This window comes from Quercus lobata, chromosome 2 (genome assembly GCF_001633185.2).
Source record: "Quercus lobata isolate SW786 chromosome 2, ValleyOak3.0 Primary Assembly, whole genome shotgun sequence".
NCBI classification, from domain to species: domain Eukaryota; kingdom Viridiplantae; phylum Streptophyta; class Magnoliopsida; order Fagales; family Fagaceae; genus Quercus; species Quercus lobata.
This window is the reverse complement of record NC_044905.1, coordinates 33,022,511-33,048,028: the sequence shown is the minus strand read 5'-3', so window position 1 is coordinate 33,048,028 and position 25,518 is coordinate 33,022,511. Positions and strand designations below refer to the sequence as shown.

At 38.1% G+C, this 25,518-nt stretch overlaps 3 protein-coding genes and 1 non-coding gene across 4 annotated transcripts; all 4 read left to right on the top strand.

Moving 5' to 3' along the window:
- Positions 1–3,140: 3,140 nt before the first annotated feature.
- LOC115963320 lies at positions 3,141–4,688 on the top strand. Its single transcript, XM_031082291.1, has 4 exons — positions 3,141–3,783; positions 3,887–4,066; positions 4,139–4,524; positions 4,608–4,688. The coding sequence occupies exons 1-4, from the start codon at positions 3,141–3,143 to the stop codon at positions 4,650–4,652; spliced, it is 1,254 nt and encodes a 417-aa protein (XP_030938151.1). The 3' UTR covers positions 4,653–4,688.
- A 13,808-nt stretch (positions 4,689–18,496) lies between these two features.
- Positions 18,497–19,584, top strand: LOC115978396 (late embryogenesis abundant protein At1g64065-like). Its single transcript, XM_031100416.1, has one exon. It carries the CDS (start codon positions 18,837–18,839, stop codon positions 19,482–19,484), a length of 648 nt encoding a protein of 215 aa, XP_030956276.1. The 5' UTR covers positions 18,497–18,836; the 3' UTR covers positions 19,485–19,584.
- Positions 19,585–21,768: 2,184 nt separating this feature from the next.
- LOC115978472 lies at positions 21,769–21,860 on the top strand. The gene has a single exon (XR_004088748.1). It is a non-coding gene; the product is annotated as a small nucleolar RNA snoR20a (small nucleolar RNA).
- Positions 21,861–22,316: 456 nt separating this feature from the next.
- On the top strand, positions 22,317–22,988 carry LOC115974318. Its single transcript, XM_031094610.1, has one exon. It carries the CDS (start codon positions 22,404–22,406, stop codon positions 22,986–22,988), a length of 585 nt encoding a protein of 194 aa, XP_030950470.1. The 5' UTR covers positions 22,317–22,403.
- Positions 22,989–25,518: the final 2,530 nt, after the last annotated feature.

Genomic DNA, 25,518 nt, shown 5'->3' with positions numbered 1-25,518 from the left:
ATTTATATAATTTTTCAGAAATTGCCCACATTGCACTTGTTGTTTGTATCCCCGGTACATTTGTCCGTGTGTGCTTCTGAGCATTTGCAGTAGTCAATATAGGGGAAATGAAATTACTAAATTAGTGTTTCAAATTTTAATTTCAGGGAAGGACCGGAATTGTACTTATCCAGTTATCCCATTATCCCAAATTTACCCTTGTCAACTAAATTATTGTGTACTCCTGGAGTACCATAAATGCATACTCCCTCCTTTCACATGAATGGTGGGTCTCACTGATTAAATTCATGGTGGGACCCATCATTCATGTGAGAGGAGGGAGTACGCATTTATGGTATTCTGGGAGTAGCTAATAATTTTCCGTCAACTAATACATGTAATAATGTAAAGGATCCAAAAGTAAACAGTACTTCTGACATTCGAACTCTTATGCCACAATTACGCATTTCTATATCATTTCAATCTAAATTAGGCTTGAAATTTAATAGTTTTAAACCTTTAACAGCAGTAGTTTTTCCTTTTCCTATTCGGATAAAAGAGAACCTGTGGTGGGCAATGTGCATCGTAATATAAGCTTCAGCGCTTGATTACATTTCTATATCAACCGCGTTAGAACAAGTGCTAAGGTAAGCTAGATCGAATAAGATGCTTTGAGCTAAATTCGAAATGACCTTGGTATAACTCATCCTGGCCCAGTCTGCTTCCCTTTTAGATGGACAGTGCTTGTTAAACACAATGTTGGACCCTTTCAAATAAGCAGAACTGACCCAATTATGTTGATTTTATAATAAAACAAAAATATCTGTCCAAGTTTTCTATAGTAAACTAATTGGGCCATATTTCAAAGCTTTTGTTACCGCTGTTGCTGTCCATGGACCTAGAACCCACTTGATTAAACCAACACAACACTTTGTGTTTTGTTTTTCATGGGTTGATGATGGATTGAGTAGTTTTGTTTATTTTATTATTATTATTTTTTAAAGCGTAGGTTGACTCAAAGAGCTTGTGTTGAGAAAGTGCTAACCCATTATTGACATTCTACTCACGCTAAATTATGATATGATATAAATATAACTAACATAGGATCAAATTACACCAGGCCAAACTTAGCTCGAGGAGCACACACTTATAATAGCAGAGCTAGACCTTAGCTTTACCATGACGATGGTCAACTTAAATGTGAGAGTAATAGACATGCTTCCTAAAAGGCTAAAATCTTGTCATTACAACCATTACCCTATAATATATATATATATATATATATATATAGACAAAATTGAAAGAAAATTCAATTAGATTTTAAATTGGAATTTAATTAGAGTCTAATTTTGCGTCATGTGTCTTATCTAAACAAAATTTTAAAATTTTTGTGCTAAGTGAGTTAATTTAGTGTAAAAATTGGATTTTAATTAGAGTTTAATTTTGTGCCACGTGTCCCATCTAATCTAATCTAATTTTTTTTTTTTTTTAATTTTTTGTGTCAAGTGAGTTAATTTAGTGTAGAAAACAAAGAGTCCAATATAAATAAACCTAGGTAATATATATATATATATATATATATATATAACCAAAACTTAGAGAAAATTGGATTAGAATCAAAATTAGATTTTGCCTTTGTTAGCTTTTCATACAAATTACATTGTTTAGATTTTTACTGTTATTTATTTATATATTTTTTCTAAACTAATGACTATATTTTTTATACCGTTTATATTTAGATATTTTGTATGTGAAGATTGTAACAAAATATAATTAAACTAAACGATTCTATGCACCCATTCCGATTCAATTTAGGAGATACTATTGAACCATTTTATTCTTTTATTATGTGTTGTATTCAGTAGAATTTCATGAACATTGATAGTGAATTGATATTTATATGTAGTGTTCAATAATGATTTTCAAAATTATATATATATATATATATATATATATATATATATAACAACAATGCAATAAGAAATTTGGTGTAACCAATATTGATAAGGTGCAAACTCGTCAGTCTCAAGAGGCAGATGGAACTTCCCGTTGGCGTCTGATTTTCTTCAAGAAGGATGGTCACCGGTGTGGTGCCTGCCACAACGTCTCCGATGCCAAAGTTAGAGTAATCAAGATGTTTATAAAATTGGCAGTAAGAAGTATATTTTCAGGATTGTAATCTCATACCTTATGCTGCGAAATGTGAGAGTCTTATACCTGTGAGCTAGATTGCTAGCCGTTGGAGTGTAAATGCTCTTCTTTCATAACGCTTCAAGCCTAATTATGGGGCTTTTATTAGTCCTCAACGGTCTGCTTTACTGGCTTCGTAACTGCCCAGGCTATTTACTAGCACCATTGAATGGCTTTCATTTCCTCGTCGATGACGGTTTGTTCGTCATCAAGGGGTATCCTCGTCATTGCTGTGTCCTCGTCACTACAACGTGTTCTCGTCGATCCCATCAATTGCCCCCGGGTTCTATGGTCGTCAGTGTCGTGTCGTGAGGACCATAGAAGGTGAAAAGTTTTGTTCGTTGAGTTGTCTGTGACGCTTGGGGTTCCGCTTCGAATTTAATAAGGGATGGCGGCGTGGCCACGTGGCATCTGCTAATTGGGGGTATTAATGGCATGCCTCTTAGGTTTCCCGCTGCTTTTCAGTTTCCTTGAGTTTTTGGGTTTTAAAAAAAAAACTTTTCCTTTCCTTTATTCCAATTTTTCCCTTTTGTTTTGTTTCTGCTATCACCCCGATCTCCTTCCGGTGCCTCTGCCTTTGTTCCGGCGACAAATTTCTCCGGTGACATATCTTTCTCCGCCTTTCGACTGTTCCTTTTTCCAAGGTACGTTGTTTCTTCGATCCCTTGGTTTATTTTCTTCACGAGCTCTTTATAAATTCCTGATTTTTCTTTTGTCTTTTGTTGTTTTTGGGTTTGGGCGTTTTAGGATTGGGTTCCTTTTTCATGGTTAGTTCTTCTGAGGTTTGGGTAGCTTGCCCCTCAGTTTCTTTCTTTTTCGCTCGCTTAGGGGCGGCCTTGGGTGTTTCCGGGGACTTTTTTCCTTTGATAGGGGATTTTCTTTTTGAAGGTAGTGGGTTGAGTGTGGTTCTGGGGGAGCTGTCTCCAATTTTAGGCCGGTCATTGGCTTGGTTTGAAAAAGAGACGAGGAGAATGTCGGAAGTGAGGTCTAGTGAGTTAGACACCGGGCTGTCGTCTAGCGGTGGTCTGATCGAGGGTGATACAGCCGTCTCTACCCCTCGTCAAGTTAGGGCTTTTTATGCCCTCCACGAAGAGTGTGGGCTGGACGCTGATACAGTGGCCAGGTTTAGAGATAGGTTCCAATTCCCTGCACGGGTCCAGGTTCGTCGGCCTGGTCCTGAGGATCGAGCTTGCCATTTCTTCCCAGGTGAAGTGTGCTTCTACGAGGCTGCTTTTACCTCCGGGTTTAGATTTCCCGTCCATCCCTTGGTGATGGAGTTACTGGATTACTTTGGCATTGCCCCCGGGCAGCTCATACCGAACTCCTGGAGGATAGTCATTAATTGTATGGAGATTTGGCTGGCTGCCAACGAGGATTTGATCAAAGTGAGTGAGCTCGTCCATATCTATCGTTTGAAAGAGTCAAAGGAGTTCGGGTATTACGAACTAGTCCCTTGGACGAGGAGGACTAGAATCGTTAAGGGTCTAGCCTCGTCATTCAGGTATTGGAAGTCCCGTTTCGTTTTCGTGTCAGGGGATGACTTTGAGACCCCTTCCAGTGAGGCTTGGGGTGACATCCCAAGGTTACTTCGTCGGTGGGGAACCCCAAATTTAGGTGCGTCTATGTTCCTTCTCGTCTGTTTATATATATATATATATATTTTTTTTTGTCTTGCATGTTTGGTCGTCATTAACCACTTACTCATTTCTTTGTGCAGTAAAAAGGCGTCCCAAGTTGAAGAGCAAATACCAGGAACGTCTTCAAAAGTCAATCGAATACTCCCAATCGATTGAGAGTTGGGACGACCTTCTGGACCCGCGGACACTTGCCTTCTACTGTTTGGGCGCGGATCCGTCTCCCTACGTTTTGCGCAGCATCAGCATTGAGGAGAAGAAGAGTAAGTGATTTGCTTCGTTCAGCCTTTAATCACGTATTTTTGGATTTCTTAACGCCCTTTTTTTTTTTTTAGAGATGACTACCAAATTCAACAAGGACATGTATGCCAAAATGAGAGCGAAGAAGGACGAACCCTTGGCCAGCATTGGCAAGAAAGTAGTTCGCGTGACGGGGAAGGGTTCGTCCGCCGTGGATGCTACTCCGATTGCCCCGGGGGTAGAGGGTGTCCGAGTAGCTTCTCCTGCCAATTATGTCGAGGAAATCCCCACTCCGTCATCAAAGAGGCCGAGGATATCAGCCAAGGACAAAGAGAAGGAGAAAACAGGCTCTTCCATATTTGATGACGAGGGTGTGGCCGTAGAGCGGGCACACAACATTGTGAAAGCAGAGGAACTGAAGGTCTTCTCTGGGGTTCCTGTCAATGTCGTCGCGAGTCAGCATGTCCACAAGATAATGCAGGGAAGGCTGTTCACAATTTTTTTCTTGGTCTCTACTTTTTCTTTTTCTTTTTTTTTACTGACGTTCTTATCTTGCTTCGTCAGGTGTTGGGGGAGAGCCTCCATCTGGCTTCTGAGTGTCTCACTTAGGAGGCTAAGGTGGCCTCCTTGACTTCTAGGATGGAGGCTCTGGAGAAGGAAAATTCAGCTTTGAAGAAGGACCTTATACAGTCGATGGACGAGTCTGCTACCTTGAAGGAGAAGGTCAAGGCTCTTAACTCTGACTTAAGGGTTGAGCGTCAGCTGAATCTGGAGAAGGACGATCAACTTCAGGCGACCAAGGAGAAACTGAAGACAGTTGCTGCCAGGTCCGTCGAGGCTTTTCAGCAGACGGAGGAGTATTCCACTGTACTTTTCAGTTGGTACTTCAAGGGATTCGAACTCCTCCGTCGGTACCTCGTCAAATACCCCACAGGGGTTGATCTGCCAAGTCTAGATCTAGAAGTGGTGGATCAAGTGATGGCTGCTGACGAGGCTGCCCAACCTTCTGCTCCTGACAGTGATGCCCTTGCCGCTGACGATGCTCCTATCGCTGAAAACACTCCGGCTGCTGCTGATACTGTTACTGACGCCCCAGACGCCCGAGCTTGATCCTTAGGAAATTTATCACTTATATTTGCCTATTATGTTTTAGGCCCTTTTTTGGTGATGTATAAAATTTTTTCTTTTTGTTTCCCTTTTCAGAACAATATTTTTTTTTTGGTCCTGTTATGAGAACAAGGATAATTGCCCTATGTTTTTGGGCCTTAATGTTTTATCTGCTTCTGTTGTTACATTGCTATCTATGTTTGTGCACATGTGCTTGATTTAGTATAAACTTCTTGGCGTACCTTGTATTGAGCTGGTACTTAGTGCAAATTTCTTGTGATTCGCTTGTCATCCTTTATCTTTTGTTGTAGATGTTTTTCCTTCTTCTTTTTCTTTCTGCTCTTTTTCTTGCTGGTTCGTCAGTGTCCTTGGTTCGTTCAGTGGGACTTTGCTATTTGCGTGTCCCTCGTCTGTGATTTATATTCGTCTTGGCGAGATCTTATCACTTAGCCTTTTTTTTTTTTTTTGGCTTTCATCCTATTAAGGAATCTCGTCACTTATGGCTTCGTCAGTGATTTACATCCGTCTTGGCGGAATCTTATCACTTAGCCTTTTTTATGGTGACTTGCATCCTATTAAGGAATCTCGTCACTTATGGCTTCGTCAGTGATTTACATCCGTCTTGGCGGAATCTTATCACTTAGCCTTTTTTATGGTGACTTGCATCCTATTAAGGAATCTCGTCACTTATGGCTTCGTCAGTGATTTACATCCGTCTTGGCGGAATCTTATCACTTAGCCTTTTTTATGGTGACTTGCATCCTATTAAGGAATCTCGTCACTTATGGCTTCGTCAGTGATTTACATCCGTCTTGGCGGAATCTTATCACTTAGCCTTTTTTATGGTGACTTGCATCCTATTAAGGAATCTCGTCACTTATGGCTTCGTCAGTGATTTACATCCGTCTTGGCGGAATCTTATCACTTAACCTTTTTTATCTTATTCGTTGGTGTTGTCGTTAGTGACATACACTCGTCAAGGTGTGCTCTTGTTAGTTTGACTCACAATTAACTGGACCTGTCTGCATGAAGACATCAAGGGATAAGAAATTTTTATTGATTCAAGAGCGACTGCCTTGGTCTATTACATTTACTGGTGGTACTTTTTTAAATGCTCAATATTCGATGGTCGAGGGAGCCTTTGTCCGTCCATGGTTTCCAGGTGATAACTTCCTTATCTTGAGTAGTGAATGACTCGGTAGGGACCTTCCCACGTGGGACCTAGCTTTCCCTGGGTAGGGTCTTTAGTTGCCATGGTGGTCTGGCGTAGGATGAGGTCCCCTATCTCCAGGCGTCTCAATTTGACCCGTTTGTCATAGTATTCGGCCATTTTCCTTTGATTCTTAGTCATCTTGCTGGATGCGTTGACTCTTACTTCGTCTAGACAGTCTAGGTTCATTCGTAGTTCGTCGTCATTGATCTCTTTGTTGAAGGTTCCACGCCTGATACTTGTGACCCCTACTTCGACTGGGATTACTGCTTCTGTACCATAGGTAAGCCTGAAGGGGGTTTCTCCCGTTGGGGTTCTGGCGGTGGTTCTGTAAGCCCATAGGACATTTGGTAATTCTTCTGGCCAGGCACCTTTCGCATCGTCCAGTCTGGTCTTGATAATCTTGAGCAGCGTCCGGTTCGTCACCTCCGTCTGTCCGTTTGCCTGAGGATGCCCTGGGGATGAGAACTGATTCTTGATCCCAAGGTTTGAGCAGAATCCCCTGAAGCCTTGACTGTCGAACTGCCTTCCATTGTCTGATATGATCGTCGAGGGAATCCCGAACCTGCATACTATGTTTTTCCACATAAAGTTCTGGATCCGAGCCTCAGTGATCGTTGCTAGGGCCTCTACTTCAACCCATTTTGTAAAATAGTCAATATTAACAAGAAGGAATTTTACCTGACCTTTACCTTGGGGTAGAGGACCGACGATGTCGATTCCCCATTGTGCAAACGGCCACGGGGAAGCTATGGTCGTCATTCTCTCTGCTGGAAGCCGCTGCACATTCCCGTATCGTTGGCACTTGTCGCACCTTCTGACGATGTTAGCAGCATCCACCTGCATGGTTGGCCAAAAGTATCCTGCTCTTACCACTTTGTTTACCAGGGATTTGGAGCCGGCATGGTCGCCACAAATTCCTGCGTGTACCTCCTCCAAGATGTACTTGGCCTCTTCTTCGTCGACGCACTTCAAGTAGGGCATCGAGAAGCCCCTCTTGTACAAGACGTCATTCAGGATCGTGAATCTGGCTGCCCTCTTCTTGATCTTTCTGGCTTCTTCGGTGTCTTGAGGTAGGTGCCCATCCTGGAGGAAGGATATTATGGGCGTCATCCAGGTGTCTGTGCTTTGGATGGAGAACACCGCTACCTCTTCAATACTCGGGTGTTTCTGGATCTCTATTGCCATATCTGTGCTCGTCTCCCTTTCTTCTGATGACGCTATTTTTGATACTTCGTCGGCTCCAATATTTTGGCTTCTTGGTATATGGACGAACTCCACTGTGTCGAACTCTTGAGTTAGTTGCCTTGTCAGTTTAAGGTATTTCTGCATCCTTTCTTCCTTTGCCTCGTATTCTCCACTGACCTGTCCGACGACCAGCCTTGAATCACTCTGGATCAGCAATTTTTTGGCACCAAGAGCTTTCCCAAGCCTCAAGCCCGTCAATATTCCTTCATACTCGGCTTCGTTATTGGTGGCTGGGAACTTCAGTTGAACCCCATATTTCATCACTTTTCCGTCGGGGGTGGTTATGACAACCCCTACTCCCCTTTTCTTTTGGGCTGACGAACCATCTGTTTGTATCGTCCATTTATCAACTTCGTCTGTAATTCCATCTTCGTCTAGCAGAGTGAATTCAGCGATGAAGTCAGCCAGAGCTTGCGCCTTGATAGCTGCTCTTGGATGGTACTCGATATCAAATTGGCTGAGTTTGACTGCCCATTGGACCATTCTTCCTGCTGCTTCTGGCTTGTTCATTGATTTCTTAATTGGTTGATCCGTCATCACAAGGATAGGGTTTGACTGGAAATACGGTCTGAGCTTGCGCGAGGCTACTATAAGTGCAAACACGATCTTTTCAATCCTTGGGTACCTGAACTCAGCTCCTTGAAAGGCTTGGCTGACGTAGTACACCGGGAGTTGCTTCTTGCCTTCTTCTCTAATCAAGGCTGCGCTTACTGCCGAGGCTGACACTGCCAGGTATAAGTATAAGTTCTCCCCTCCTTTGGACGGGCTCAAGAGAGGTGGACTGCTCAGGTATCGCTTCAGCTCTTAGAACGCAGCTTCGCATTCGTCGGTCCAGGCAAAAGCCTGCTTGAGGGTTTTGAAGAAGGGCAGGCATTCTGTGGCCCTAGAGACGAACCTGTTCAGGGCTGCTATCCTTCCTGTAAGTTTTTGTACGTCCTTGACGGTCTTGGGTGAAGCCATGTCGATGATAGCTTGTACTTTCTCTGGATTTGCTTCTATTCCTTTCTGGGAAACCATGAATCCCAAGAATTTTCCCGAGGCTACTCCAAAAACACATTTGCTTGGATTCAGCTTCATCTGGTGTTTTCTCAGGGTTGCAAAAGTCTCCTCCAGGTCGTCCAGGTGAGCGAGCTCTTCCTTGCTCTTGACGAGCATATCGTCTACGTATACTTCCATGTTCCTGCCAATCTGTTGGCTGAACATTTTGTTTACCAATCTTTGGTACGTAGCTCCAGCATTTTTCAACCCAAAAGGCATCACCTTGTAGCAGTAGAGTCCTTGACTTGTGACGAAGGCAGTCTTCTCCTGGTCTTCTTCAGCCATCTTTATCTGATTGTACCCTGAGAAGGCGTCCATGAACGTCAGTAGCTTGTGTCCGGCGGTGGAGTCCACGAGCTGGTCTATCCTTGGTAGAGGGAAGCTGTCCTTTGGGCATGCTTTGTTCAGGTCGGTGAAGTCTACACACATCCTCCACTTTCCGTTTGCTTTCTTTATCAGGACGACGTTAGCGAGCCATTCTGGATAATATACCTCCCGGATGAATCCAGTCGTCAAGAGTTTGGTTACTTCCTCTGCTACTGCCTGATCTCGTTCTGGAGCGAAGGTTCTTCGTCGCTGCTGAACGGGCTTCCTGCTGGGGTCCACATTCAGCCTATGCTGGATGACTCCTGGAGATATGCCCGGCATGTCCTCGTGACTCCATGCAAAGACATCTAGATTCCCCTTAAGGAATTTTATGAGCTTCGTTCTCATCTCGGGGCTTAGCGTCGTCCCTATCCTGGTCGTCTTGTCCGCATTTCCTTCTACCAACTCTACTGTTTCCAGGGCTTCCATCCTGTTCTCCTCTTTTTCTTCAATCGTTCACGTGTGGTTCTCCTTTTTTGCCAGTACGGCCTGATAGCATTCTCTTGCCAGGACTTGGTCACCCTTCACTTCACCCACGCCGCTGTCTGTTGGGAATTTCACCTTCAAACAGTAGGTTGACGTCGCCGCCTTCCACTTGTTTAGGGTGGGCCTCCCAATGATGACATTGTAGGACGAGGGACAGTCTACCACCAGGAAGTCTACTTGTTTGGTCAACTGCAATGGGAAGGTCCCTGCCGTCACTGTTAAAGTCACTATTCCCCTGGGGTAGACCCTGTCTCCACTGAAGCTGACGAGCGGAGAGTCAAAAGGACGGAGCCTTTTTGGATCTAACCTCAACTGCTGGAAGGCTGGGAGGTAGATGATATCCGCGGAGCTCCCGTTATCAATAAGGATTCTTCTGGTATTGAACCCTTCAATATTCAGTACTATGACCAGGGGATCGTTGTGAGGCTGCTTTACTCCCCTGGCGTCCCCTTCATTAAATGACATGTCTTGGTATGTTCGTCGGTGCTTGGACGGAGGCATGGTGTGGACGCTGTTCACTTGTCTGTGGCATGCTTTTCTGAGTGATCTAAATGATCCTCCTGAGGATGGTCTGCCCGCGATCGTGTTTATCTCCTCGATCACTTTGCGTGGTGGCTGGGACGGATGGTCGTCATCCCGAGTGAAGGGTTCATGTTGGGTCCTGTTGTCGTCTCTGAACTTGCTATGTTCTCCTTTCTTTACATATTTCTGTAACTTTCCTTTCCGTATTAATTCCTCTATTTGTTCCTTCAGGTCTCTGCGGTCGTCTTCTCCTTTGGATTTGTCCCCTAGTCTGTCAGTATCTTTTATGGCAGCTAGAGCGTCTTCCGCGTTCATGTACTTTTGTGCCTTCAGGAGCATTTCAGCCATTGTCTTCGGGGGGTTTTTTGCAAGAGAGGCCACAAGATCTCTGGATCTCAACCCCGCCTTGAAGGTCGTCAGCTGCACCTTGTCATCAGCTTCGTCCACTTCCAGAGTTTCTCGAGTGAATCGCTTGACATATGACCTCAGGGTCTCCTTCTCTCCCTGTCTTATGGTGAGTAAGTAATCTACTGGTCTCCTTGGGCGTTGGTTCCCTATGAAGTGGCGCAAAAAAGCACTACTCAGCTGATCGAAGTTGTCTATGGACGAGTTTGGCAACTTAGTAAACCATTCCCTCGCAGCTCCTTTGAGAGTCGTAGGGAAGGCGACACAATATCTCGTCAGGTGGCTGCTGGAGACCCAGAGTCGTCTTAAAGGTATTAAGATGATCCTGAGGGTCCTTGAGTCCGTCGAATGGCTCTAATTGAGGCAGGCGAAACTTTGACGGCACAGGGCAATCAAGTACTGCTGCAGTGAAGGGCGAATCTGTAGCCCTTATCATTTTGTCTACACTCCGGTCCATCTTTTCTTTGATAGCGCTCCTTAGTTCGTCCATCTCTTTCCTCATTTCCCGAAGAAGATCTGAGTTCTGCTCGTCCGGAATGGTTGGTCTCCGGGGGTTTCCCTCTGCTGGCTGTCCCCCTCTCCCTCTGTGTTACCCTTGGACCGGTTTTCTTCCTGTTGAGCTTGTTGAACCTGCTGGAGCCGCAGCTTCATTTCCTGGTTCTGTTTGGTGAGTTCTTCAATGGTGGCTGCAAGGGCCTGGACTTGCTGGGCCAAGGCTGCTGAGTCTGGGTTGGATTCCATCTGAATGTATCGGGTAGATGGGAACTACGCTCTCAGATATGAACCTGAAAATATCGTTCCCACAGACGGCGCCAAACTGATAAGGTGCAAACTCGTCAGTCTCAAGAGGCAGATGGAACTTCCCGTTGGCGTCTGATTTTCTTCAAGAAGGATGGTCACCGGTGTGGTGCCTGCCACAACGTCTCCGATGCCAAAGTTAGAGTAATCAAGATGTTTATAAAATTGGCAGTAAGAAGTATATTTTCAGGATTGTAATCTCATACCTTATGCTGCGAAATGTGAGAGTCTTATACCTGTGAGCTAGATTGCTAGCCGTTGGAGTGTAAATGCTTTTCTTTCATAACGCTTCAAGCCTAATTATGGGGCTTTTATTAGTCCTCAACGGTCTGCTTTACTGGCTTCGTAACTGCCCAGGCTATTTACTAGCACCATTGAATGGCTTTCATTTCCTCGTCGATGACGGTTTGTTCGTCATCAAGGGGTATCCTCATCATTGCTGTGTCCTCGTCACTACAACGTGTTCTCGTCGATCCCATCAAATATCATTAAAATTACAAGGAAAAATCATTTTAATACATTCAAATGTCCTCGTCGAACTAATGTCCTGTATATTTAATAACTCAAACTAACATCAATGACACTACTACAATTCATTATTCTTATGCGTAAACATTAGTTTCATACTAGTTATCATAATAATAAAAATTAGTATAACAATCCCTCATAATTGAAAAATTATACAATATTCTGGAAGTACAATAATATTATATTTCCTCCACTCATTTGAATGGTGGGTTTCAACATGTAAAACACATGCGTGTTTGAAAAAAAGCTGGAATAACTCTTTAGTGGGTGAATGCATACATGGGTGTTTTCGAAAAATAATAACTATATTATGAAATGTGTGTATGCCGCTGCTAGCTCACATGGGTGAATGCATACAACCACTCTATGAGATATCCGGTCCTGTAAAAACTGCAATTGTGACAAGAACGAAGGTAAAACTATCTCAATTCTCAACCAATACTAGTGGCTTCATCAATTCCTTCTGAAATGAAGCATCTAATAGACTAGTTAAGAAATTAGACACGTATTTATAATGGTAATCTCAAAAATCACCAGTTCTGCCTTGGATCACACTATTAGATTGATAAGCATCAGTTATAAGCCCGATCATATATGAATAAATTTACGAATGATAAGCAAATAGAAAAGAAAAAATGTCCAAAACGTGGGATCCTCAGCAACTAGAGTCGCTAAACTTCAATGGTGCTGCATAATCATAGAAAAAGTTAATGCATAATAATGTTATACATGTTGGGTTTTGTGGAGCCTAGTTATATTTGATCCAGTTGACAACCCGACCCGATTCGAATAATGTTGCGTGGTTTTTTAATGGGAGATTTTTTGAGACTTAGTCCATGGGCCTCAAATCTACAAAAGATTGTTTACTTTGTCAACTATAAAAGTTGAGTATGTTGTAGCAACTGAAGCTGGAAAGGAGATGATTTGGTTACATGGCTTTTTAGATGAATTGGGTAAGAAGTAGGAGATGGGCATTCTACACAGTGACAGTCAGAGTGCAATTTTTCTTGCCAAAAATTTGGCTTTTCATTCACAGTCGAAGTATATACAGACAAAATACCACTTTATCCATTACCTTGTTGAAGATAAGCTGATAATACTTGAGAAGATTTGTGAATCTAAGAACTTGGTAGACATGTTGACTAAGGGTGTTACTATTGAGAAGCTAAAGCTGTGTGCAGCTTCAGTTGGTCTTCTAGCTGGAGGATAGGAGGATGAGTTGCAGGGATGAGGTATTGTTTTTGGAGGATTGCGGTTGATGTTGGTGATTGAACTAGTCTCCAAGTGGGAGATTTGTTGGGTTTTGTGGAGCCTAGTTATGTTTGATCCGATTGATGACCTGACCCGACCCGAATAATGTTGCGTGGTTTTTTAATGGGAGATTTTTTGAGGCTTAGTTCATGGAGCGAAGGTTTGGGCCAACAAGCCCAAGCCGTGAATATTTTTTGGCCCGTTTTATAGCTCATTGTGAATCCTGTGCTTAGGATGTAGAAAATGTTTTTGGTGATTAGGGTTTGTGGTTGCCGTTTTTTAGAATGAGAAAAACTGTATTGCCGCAGTTTGTATTTTTCCATGATAATAGTGAAATCCTTGTAACTTTGTGGATGGAGGCAAATTGCCGAATCACGTGAATACTATCTTGTACGTGTGATTATTTTTCCTTTAGCGTGTGTTTTCTCTATTTTGTTTCTCATAAGTTAGGGAATTTTGGGTTAATTCCCTACAATACACAATGGTGAAGCCATGAATTTTTATTAGGGGTGCCAAACTAGTTATAATAAAACTCTCAATTCTAACCCTTAACTATGTAAAGTTGTACCTTACATTCTTTCATAGTTCCAAATCATTAATAATTAATTTTGAATTATTTTTTTTAACAATCTTTCATGGTACTAAAATTTTCTCATAATCTATTATTAATACTTTGAAAACATAAATATTACTAAAATTTTTAATCTAAGTATATATCCTTTAATATTTTTTTTAAAGAGTACATCGGATGGTCTCAATATCTTTACAGTAAACTATTGTGAAATATAACTAAAGATTTTCTACCACTAAAACGTTTACCAATACTTGATGAAGTAGTTGATAATAAGTGACATAATGTCACTTTCACACGAACTAACTATATTTTCTCTACATACCACACGTGATAAATTTAGAGCTGTAATAAAAATTATGATACAAAAATTGTATCCCAAGACTTTTAGTATTATATAAACTAGTCGCTAACCCGTGCGATGCACGAGAAACTTAATAACTAAGTTCTAAAATAGTGTTATTTATTTATTTTTAAGAATGTTAAATAATACATGAGTATTTATAGAAGTTCAAATCTCTTAAAACACTATACCAATATGAGAAATACAATTGCTTTGTTCTACCCAAGTACAAAGTTAAAAACAACATCTAACTTTGTATAACTTATTTGTACCTTTAGTTAACAACCTCAAACTATTGGTAGGCATCCTATGTCTATTATCAATTGCATCCTTTCTTTCATGACTTTAAGGTCTCTATCATTTTTTTTTTAAAAAAAATCCCTTCTATTATTCAGCCTGTTTGCAAAATCTTGGTAATCCTAGTTGTTTATTCCTTGTTCTTGTCATCATCAATGTTGCTTAAAAAATCACATTTAGGAGTATCATTTGAAAAGTCATATATGGTGCAATTAGTAAACAGTAGAAAGGGAGCACAACATGCAAACACAAGAATACTTAACATATCTTTATATAAACTACATCCATTTAAATAAATAAGAAAACATATTAAAAGAAAAACATTGAGGACCTTGAACTTGGTGAACTAAGGTCACAATGTTATTACATATAATGTTATTCATCAGCCCTGTCTTAGTCTTGTGTGCACTGCAAGCATCTAATTGGTCATTAGTAGAAACTCCATCTCATGTAGACCAGGCATAATAAAAGTATACATCCTTAGTCTCGTGCCCTTTGAAAGGCAAGAGAAATACAAAAGAAGCTCACCAATGCAATCCCTTTCAGCTTAACTATCAAAAGAATAAAAGTTAGCCAACCTTAAGCTAAACTCTCTCAATTAAAATAGGGGAAACATCGATGTGATATTCCTTTTTGTTAAAAAGAGAATAAACAGAATAAATATTCCAAAGTAAAAACTAACCTCAAAGATTCCATGCCACTGGTGAGTAGTATAATTAGTCCAGTTCATCACCAATCAAAATGAAAAGCCGTTTTTCTCCTTAAAATTCATAAGCTGCAATAAAGTAGTTGTTATACATTCTCTAAACCCTGCATATTATAATCTATTGTAAATTGGAAAGAGATATATTCTCCTAGAGATTGAAGATATGATGAGAGGGAAAACTATTATCAAATTTGATGGAAATGAAAAAGAATATCATATCATTCTTAGGTAAAACTAAAATGTACAGTTTTTTGGATAGAAATTTCATGGTGTGAGCCTAAGAAGGGACAACTTGAATATGAAGAAAATAGTCCTCTTGCTAATACTAATTAGCCAAGAAGGTCATATCATCATATTTTAAATAACCCCTCCTTAGTCCTAATAAATCCAATTCTTAAGGCCTTTGTGCACAATAAAGCATTTTGAACTCTAAATGTAGGTTGTAGCTTCACCTCAAGTGAGAACTTGAGTTTAATATTGATCTTCAATAGCTTCTTTTCTTTAATTATTGTCATATTATGTAATTTATTTTTCTGTTTTTTTTTTAATTTTTTTTAAATTTTTTATCTTAATTTCATAAAATAGAGTAGCCATTGGGAGAACCCATGGTCTTAAAGAGACAGTGCAAAAATAGAAGAGAGTATATTATACCCTTTTTATACAATGCATATGAAAATTTGAGTAAGCATTGAGTATATATGTCCACTTATTAAACCTGAAAAATGGACATTGTACAAAATCAAATTGTGGAAAAAGAACAAAAAACTAATGTAATTCATCAAACAATTTGCATTTTCTTTTGATTTGCATAGAGGGTTTGAATCAACAACAAATTCGAACCAAAAACCTTCTAGATGATGGGAATAAAGTTGAGAATAATAATGTGTTAAGAGAGTTATAAATTGGATTAATTGAGCAAACAAATTCCAAAAAGAAATTTTAAAAAGAAAAGAGAAGAACATATTAGAATCTGTGCAGGGAAGACTTCCTGTTGTAGGCTTTCGTGAGAAGAGACCTATGTTTCTTGAAAAGCAAAAAAGAAAGAAATTCTGAAATAAAGAAAACATGGAAAACATATAGGGTTTCAAAATGAAGCACAAGAATGCCTTCATTTTGTTCCATTAACAAAGTAGTAAACTAATCGGAAAAGCCATTCTGAAGCTTCCATAGACATAAAACCATATTTATTAATTCAATTGACATCTGTAAGGTACAAAGTATATGTTCTTAGATGAATTAATTAGTATCAATATGCTATTAATAGTTCCCAAAACCATTCTTTGTTCTTAAAGGGAACAAATATGACAAAGAAATTGGACTTGAATAAAACAGGACACGTAATTTTTAAAAATCAATTAAATCTTTGAATCAGTTTCAATGCTTCATTACACATCACTAAAACTCTCAAAGTTCATAGTTTAATGCATAACTTAATAGGAGATTAGGAGAAAGAGAAACAATAAAATTTGATAAAACAATACCTGCAGTTGTGTTAAGACGTATATCATTGATTGAAAAATAGCCTTCCTCATCTGCTTTGCTCCATAATTGGTATTCCTAATAATTGGGAATTGACATGCAAAAGTAAAATCTCTTTCAAATCTGGTTTATTGATTTTTTTAACATTCGAATGGCAGATGAAGGAAGTTCAAAATTATGTCCTTGAAAATTGCAGGCCATATAGGGGGCGAGAGTGCAAGGGGCAACAAAGATAATTGGCATTGATACAAATGAGAGAAAAAAAAAAACAAAGGGAACAACTTTTGGAATGACTGATTTTATAAACCCTAATGATAATAATAAATATATTTCCTAGCTAATCAAAGAGTTAACAGGTGGATTGGGTGTGGATTATTGCTTTGAGTGCATTGGGGTTCCTCCCTTGATCAATGAAGCCTTCCAAGCCACAAAAATGGTTCGTATCTAAATTCAAATTTACATGTTCCACTAACCCGTGCTAAGCTAAATCAGATGTGCTAAAAAACCTAGATAGCAAAATAAAGCAAAACTTTTTTTTTTTGATAGGTATCAAAATAAAGCAAAACTTGAAGGTAAAGCAAAACCTATAGGATTGTTGTCAGATTTTGACGGTTGGGATTCAATACTATCACTTTCTTACAAAACCTGTAGAATTTGATTTTCTATGAGTGTTTCCTTGACTTCAACAAAAAAGAATAGAGAGAAAAAGGGGTTAGGAATTGAAATCCCTAAATTGATAGAAAAACCTAATTAAAAACGAAATCTTTAAATTGACAGAAAAACCTAATTGAAGACAATAGGAAAAGAGATTATTCATAGATTAATACAGAGATATCGAGAGAGAATGCTCTAATATGGGGGTCGGGTCAGAGATTGAAAACATTGGCTCCCGTGGTCGTGCCCTTGCAAGCTTTCTGTGAAATAGCTTGGATTTGCATTTGAGAGAGTGTAGAGGTTCTACATTTGGTAAGTCATTTCGAAAAGAGAGGTGTTGGCTTCGGTTTTGTTGAAAGGAGAGGTTCTATCCTTGCACTATTGCTTTAGTTTCAGAATTATATCGGGTTTGCTTCGAAGAACTAAGGGTGAGAGAGAAGGGAAGAGTATTTGGTTTGACAAAGGAGAGTATATATATTAAAAAAAAAAATCAAATTAAAAAATTAAAAAAAACAATGACGTGGAAAATTGTGGAGAGATTTAAGGCTTCGGTTATATATATATATATTGATAAAATAGAATAATTTAATATAAAATAAAATAACCTAAGTATGCGTGTGGGTTAGGATGAAAAATGAAAATTATTTAACTATTTAGTTAATTGTTGCTACTATTTATAGATCTCACTGCACTTTTTAGCATTATTTATGAGTTCTACTATACTATTTTAACTAATTTTTATTTTTATCTACAGTACTTTCAGCAATAATTTTTCAATTTCAACAAATTAAACGGTATCCAAACACACCCTAAGTTACTAGTACAAGCAAGTTGCAAACAATTAAATGCTTTTAATCAAAGAAAAGAAGGTGTTGGAAACCACTAGAGTGTAAAAGTAAAACATATAACACAAACACATGGAAGAGATACCAAAGGAGCCCAGCGGAGGCTAGATTTGCATCCTCATTTGCAGATTTCCAAGTATTGACCGGAGCTCATTGGATGGCAAGGACCAGCGGCAGAATTGAGCTAACAACAAGAGGCGGCGGTGTAAGGTTTTTTTTTTAGTAAACAGCAGCTATGAGAGGTATATAAGGATTTTCTTGTGTATTTGGATTTTGGAGGAGTGTTGGTTTACATTGAATAGAGTCCTAATTTTGAAGGGTCAAATACATATTTTTTTGGAATTTTTTTTCAAATTTGTTCTGAGTGTTTTCTAACCCAGTTTAAAAAGTTGAATTTTAGGAATAATAAATTAATAATCTAGTATTTATTTCCTAAAAAATCTTGGGGGGCAGGAAGTCAATTTTTTTGTAAAATTTTGGATTATTTATCATTTTTTTCCACTGTTAATGGAAATTTTCCAAAAATTGGAGCTGCCATTGCCCCCCTAGCCCCCTCCCTAGCTCCACCCCTCGTCGTACACCAAAAATCCCATTAGTGACCTCAAAGTCTACGAATACCTCTAGAAGCGTAACAAGTCTTTGCTTTCAATACAAAATTCATTCATCTTGTTCTTGAAGGGAGAGACCATCTAGAGAAGTCAACAATCCCACGCTGAGACACGTTTCCTGAAGAAATATATCTTTAACTTAGTCAGATTTTCCAGGAAGCTCTAGTTGAATTATTAATCACTCATCAGAGATCAGACATATATAAAAAGTACCTATTTGCTGCCATTTCCATAAACCACTCCAAGCATCCTAACGTTCCCCTTTTACACAAAGAACTGGCACAAAGAAATAGAAAAGAACATTTGTATTCACAAGTTGCAGAGCAGAAAAATGGCAGAGAAAATGAACCAGCAGGAGTACCCATTGGCACCAGCAACTAGGCAGTCCAGAAGTGATGAAGAGTCTGGCACTTTAAGATCAGAGGAGCTCAAGCGAAAGAAAAGGATCAAGTTGGCCATATATATTGCTGCTTTTGCTGTGTTTCAGACCATTGTCATCTTGGTGTTTGCACTCACTGTGATGCGTGTTAAGACCCCTAAGGTCAGATTGGGCACTGATGTCACGTTCCAGAACTTCAGCGCTGGTACCCAAGCATCACCTTCCTTTGACTTGAGCTTCACAACCCAAGTTGGAGTTAAGAACACAAACTTTGGTCCCTACAAATTTGATAGCACCATTGCCACGTTCATGTACCAGGGTGTGACAGTGGGGCAAGTCACTATTCCTAAGGGTAAAGCTGGGCTGCGTTCGACCAAAAAAGTTGGTGTCATAGTTAATGTGGATTCAAATACCCTGTCAAGCACTGCTGGCCTTGGAAGTGAGTTAGGTGCTGGTGTATTAACTCTGAACAGCCAGGCCAAGCTTAGCGGGAAAGTGGAATTGATGTTTGTGATGAAGAAGAAGAAGTCCGCCGAAATGAATTGCACGATGACCATTGAAGTGTCAACAAAGGCGATCCAATCTATGAGTTGCGAGTAAACATGTTTCTTTTTGTTAAATTCTATTTTCTTTTTCTTTTGATTTGCTGGATTTGTTGTTCTTATTATAAATTTATGATTTTTGGGAGTGCTGGCATTGTCACAATTTACTATTAGAGAATACATTTTTTCTTTCTTTTTTCCTTTGTGTAAAACACCAGAGCTTTATAAATATTTATAAATGATAGGAGCTATAAATCATATACCTTCGAAATATATACTTTCAAGATTGATGATATATCTCCACGAGAGATCCAAATTATCAAATGAGTGATAACAAAATCATCGTTAGAGTGAATCATATTTATAGAGTGAATATGATTCAAAAAATGAATCGCAAGCCATTTATAGAGTGAATCTCTCAATTTAGTATAATGTTCCAATCACAATTGACAAAGGAGGCAAAAAGCTTGATGTATAACTAACTAAACTGAAATGATTGGTGAATAACTTGAGTGAATCTAAGCCCAATAACTAATAAGTAGTATAGATAATAATGGGGTAAGACAAATGTAAGTTTCATGATAATAAATATTTTACAAAACATGTTATAATTGGGGAATTGACTATTAAACTCTACATTGTCATTTTTATTAATAATATGACAACAATAATTGAAATAATGTTGCACAGAGTTTCTCCAAATAATTCATTATGAAACTGCATAGTATGCATTGTGAGCCATAACATGACTAATTATAAACAGGAAAAGAAAACCCAATGCCACATGGTAAGTCATCACATAGCTAGATGGAACCAACGTCGCAAAGACACAATAACCACAGGAAGACGGAGTTCAATAATCGTCACATAGACGAGGTGATATCAAAAGGCTGAAGTATTAGGCTAGCTAATCACTAGGTACCATCATGACTCAAGTATTAGGCTAGGTAATCATTGGTTCAACATGGTCCTATAATCCAATGTGGAATTGTGGATTACGTTAATTTTCCGATCAAGATAAGTTAAGATTTAACATTTTTAGAATTTCCAAATAATCCAATAAATTCATGAAATCGATTATCCAAATTATTAAATAAAATATGCTCATATTTTACAAGATAATAAATCACGCATTTCTCCTTTTATATATATATATATATATATATATATATATATTAACATATTGCATTTTTTATATATCGATAAATAACAACAACAATACAACATTATATTTTTTTTAGAAGTCATGATATGAATGATGGTCCAAAATTTGTTTTAACTATCAATTCATCTTATGAACAATTCGTTGAAAGTGGAAGAGTGAAGAAGGAATTATGAAGGAGACTAATTTTGAGAATTTTGATGCAGTTCCCTCAAGTGAAACGATCACATGTGCAAATAACTCAAAGTACAGGCAAACATTCTATCTAATATGTTTTATGTGTATTGAAAAGTTAATTTGCTCAAGCAAAATTGCTGACAAATTAACTGTAATTTGCAAAATTATGTTAAAAAATTGGCCAAAATGATTGATTTCTATTCCTAACTTTCATCAAAAGTGCCTTTTAAAGGTACACTTTCACTGGGATCTCTTAATAGTTACCTCAAGTGGACAACACAAAAGGCACGGCCAATCAAGTTATTAGGACCATCACCATATACCTTGGAACCTAGAAACAAAAGGTTCAAGCAATCAAGTCTATTAAGAATGATGTATATAACAAGATTTTACCTATCACAATTATCTAACAGTTGAAAAGATCCACTAAACCAAATTAAATGTCTTAAAATCTAATCCCATTTGCTTGGGGTCAAGGACAGGCTCCCATTTGGGAGTCCTGACAATAACACTAGAACTGACAAAGAATATAGCACTAAATCAAAATGTCTTAAGGCACCACTTTTTTTTAATAAGCCATCTTAAGGCACCACTTTAAACAATTTACATTTTGTGAGAATAAACAATTTCAGACTTATTGACCTAATTAAGGGGGATACTTGTACGGCTTTCTTGGTCCCTCATGTCATGCCTATCACAATATTGTTAGGTGTTAACATTACAATGCGATCATAAAAATAAATAAATTGTTGAACTTTCTATGTTTACGCTATACAAAAATTATAAGAAATACTCCTAATCTTCATTTTAAATTATAATTAAACCTACAGTTCTACCCGTGATTTATTAACCTTCAGTCTAATCTTTATAACTATATTCAATCATATTTTTCTCTAGAAAAAAACTATATTCAATCATAATTAAGTAAGAATGATGTCATGGCAAGTTTTGAGACTATATTGTTATTATTATTTTTCACATTTGGCTCATGTTTATTGTTGAAGCCAATGATGAAGATCTTTGATGGTTGACTGAAATGCAAGTTGATAATAAACTTGCTTGTGTCGAAATTCATGAACTTGGACGGTCTGAGGCTTTTATTTATTTATTTATTTATTATTATTATTGTTGAAGAGTATCATTTGATTTCCCACATGGTACCCAAGGAATATGGCGACAAAAAGCCAACGTTTTCCTCTAAGCTTAATAAAATAATCTCCTTTTTTTTATATATTAAAATATATACTATACATTAGTAATAAAATACTCCTATAGAATGATGCCCCAAAACTTCAAAAGTCCTTTAGCAAAACGAATTACAGCATTTTCATTCAAAACAGTCTGCCAGTCTTCCCGAAACGAGAGGCTATCTAGATTCTACACGTCAAAAATCTCACGCTGACTCTGATCAGCCGCGTTTGATGGCTTCTCTTTAGTTGCCACACACAGTAAGCTCTAGTTTCATTATTAATTCACTCCATCAGAAAAATTGTTCGAGCCTTTTATCGATATATAAGCACCCACTCTGCTTCCATTTCTACAAACTACTCCAAGCATCCCAATTAACACCTTTCAGAGAAGGAAGTAGCATAAAGAAATAGAAACAAGCTTTTGCATTTGCTGTTCCTAGAGAAGAAAATGGCAGAGTATGGCACTTTGACATCAGATGAACTCAGGCGAAAGAAAAGGATCAAGTTGGCCATATATATTGCTGCTTTTGCTGTGTTTCAGACCATTGTCATCCTGGTATTTGCACTCACAGTGATGCGTGTTAAGACCCCTAAGGTCAGGTTGGGTACTAATATCACGTTCCAGAACTTCAACACTGGAACCCAAGCATCACCTTCCTTTGACTTAAGCTTCACAGCCCAAGTTGGAATTAAGAACACAAACTTTGGTCCTTACAAATATGATAGCACCATTGCCACGTTCATGTACCAGGGTGTGACAATAGGGCAAGTCACTATACCTAAAGGTAAGGCTGGGCTCCGCTCGACAAAAAAAGTTACTGTCACAGTTAATGTGAATTCAAATGCCCTGTCAAGCACTACTGGCCTTGGAAGTGAGTTAGGTGCTGGGGTGTTAACTCTGAACGGCCAGGCCAAGCTTAGTGGGAAAGTGGAATTGATGTTTGTGATGAAGAAGAAGAAATCTGCCGAAATGAACTGCTCCATGACAATCGATTTGTCATCAATGGCGATCCAATCTATGATTTGCGAGTGAACATAAAGCTGTTTTGCTTCATTTCTTTTAATTCTATTCTTTTGATGGATTTGTAATTTTTTCTTCTTCTTATAATTATTACCATTTTGTGGGAATACTTGTATTGACCACGATTTACTATATGAGAATATATTTTTTTTTTCTATGGAATGATTTAAGCATGAAGTAACCGGATTTGACAAATTTGGAAAATTATTAGGACTAGCAGAGTATATATAACAACATGCTAATCTCTCGTGATGAATTTCACCCTAAATTTAATAATATTGCAGCCTAATTGAGAGTTAGTCAGTTAGAGCATCTTGAGCATCCCTAAATTTTCACCCCAAATTTAACTGAAAGTTCAAAGTCCATTATTATTTTTTTTTTAAGCTTTCCACTTTAAAAAATAAAATAAAAAACTCAGCCACATCTTTATTATTTCTTAGGTGCGGTTTGGATTGGACTGAAAATGGCGTTTGCATTTTGTCTGCGTTTTCCTTTTTTTTTTTTTAGTCGCAGTTGTTGACTGAGTCAGCAGTGAACAGTGTATCTGTGCACTGTTCACAGATTCACAAATTCTACTTTTCAGCCACTTTTTCATTAAAAATGGGTCCCACGGCACTATTCACACATTTAAAAATTATTTTGCTACAGTGTTTTCAGTTTCAGCAAAAATAAGCTCAATCCAAACAGACCCTTAATTTTATTTAAATATTTATTATTGGTTAGATTCAAAATATATATATATATATATATTTATTATTGGTTTTTTTTTTCTTATTCTCCCAAATTTCTCATCCTCTCTCCCTTTTACTCTTGTTCACTCCCCCTTGTGCCAGTTCTCTTTTATCTCTTGTGGGTTATGTGTGTCTCTCACTCTCTCTCATCACTCCCTTTCCAAACCTTGACAATATTGGCAAGCTCAAGTCACCATTAATTAACACCACTTGAGGCCACCAAGATCTGAGTCAAAATCCCCAGTATAGAAATGGCGTTCTCATTGTCAACGTCAAACACCGAGGTTAGGGATCCTTCTTGTGGTCAATCTCCATCAACCATCATGGCGAAAACATCTCACCATTGCCAATGACCTCACTGCTTTTCAATAACCTCACCATTGCCATCCTCGCTCGCAATTAATATCGAAGAAGATCATTGGACAAGAACAAGGCCTCCATTAAGCTCGATGATGACGAAGATGTGAGTTTAATAAGGATCGACTCTTTGGTTAGGCCATTTCTTGTGACTGCTAAAAAATGCCCCAAAATTTTATGTCAATAAATAGTTATACTGAAAAAATAATTAATAAAAAAACTGCTTTGATGGATTTCTCTCTCTCTCTCTCTCTCTCAACCAAGTGTCCTAGAAGGCCTTCAAAATGTGAAGTATATCATGGTTTATAACTCCAGAGTGACGGATTGATCAGGTGCAATTCTTAATTCAAAAAAGTTAAAAAAAAAAATAAAAAAAAAAGTAAAGAGTAAAAATTAAAAAGGTAAAAAATGAAAAAAAAAAAAAATTGTAAAAAATTAGAGTAAATTGCAATCCGGTGCAATTCCCGCACCGGATCCTAATCCCCGGAGCGATGACCTCGTTCTAGAATCCTAGTGTACTATATAATAAGTCTACGCTTCCTATATTAATAAGCGGAGTCTACGCTTCCTATAGAAGCTAGGCTAGCTAGCTGTTAACCAAAATTTCAAAAGGCGTAACATTAGTGGCATTTCCTTTCAAGTTTCAATAATTCTCCTAATAAAACAAGAAAGCATCTAGAACTAGAAGTCAACAATCTCACGCTGATCGGCGTTTGTGGGCTAAATATATATATATATCCTTTTTAACTTTGCCACGTTTTCGAGGAAGCTCTAGTTGCATTATTATTTCATGAATAACGTTAGAGATACAAGTTATTTTACAAAGTATTAATATGGTGGGTGATTTTTAATAATAAATCAAAAAATGATATTAATGGTAGGTCTATCATACAAAACTGTCCTAACCATATATATATATATATATATATATATTAAAAGTTCAAATTCAGAGAAAATTCAATTAGATTTCAATTGGATTTTCAATTTTAGGTCACATATCTTATTTAATTTTTAATTTTTGTAGAGATACAAGTTATTTTACAATTTCTTTTTAAAAAGTATTGATGTGGTGAGTGATTTTTAATAAATGAAAAAGTGATTAATGGTGGGTCTATCACACAAAACTGTCCCAACCATATATATATTAAAAGTCAAAATTTAAAAAATATCCAATTAGATTTCAATTGAATTTCCAATTTTAGGCCACGTATCTCATCTAGTTTTTAATTTTTGTACTAAGTGAATTATTGAGTGTAAAAATCGAAAAATTCAAATCTAATAGATTCTAAATTGGATTTCAATTAGAGTTCAAATTTTTCGCTACGTGTCCATCTAATTTTTAATTTTTGTGGCAAATGAATTATTGTGTGCAAAAACCTTGAAAAAGTCTAAATCCAATTAAATTCTAAATTATATATATATATATATATATATATATTAGAATAGAAACAATT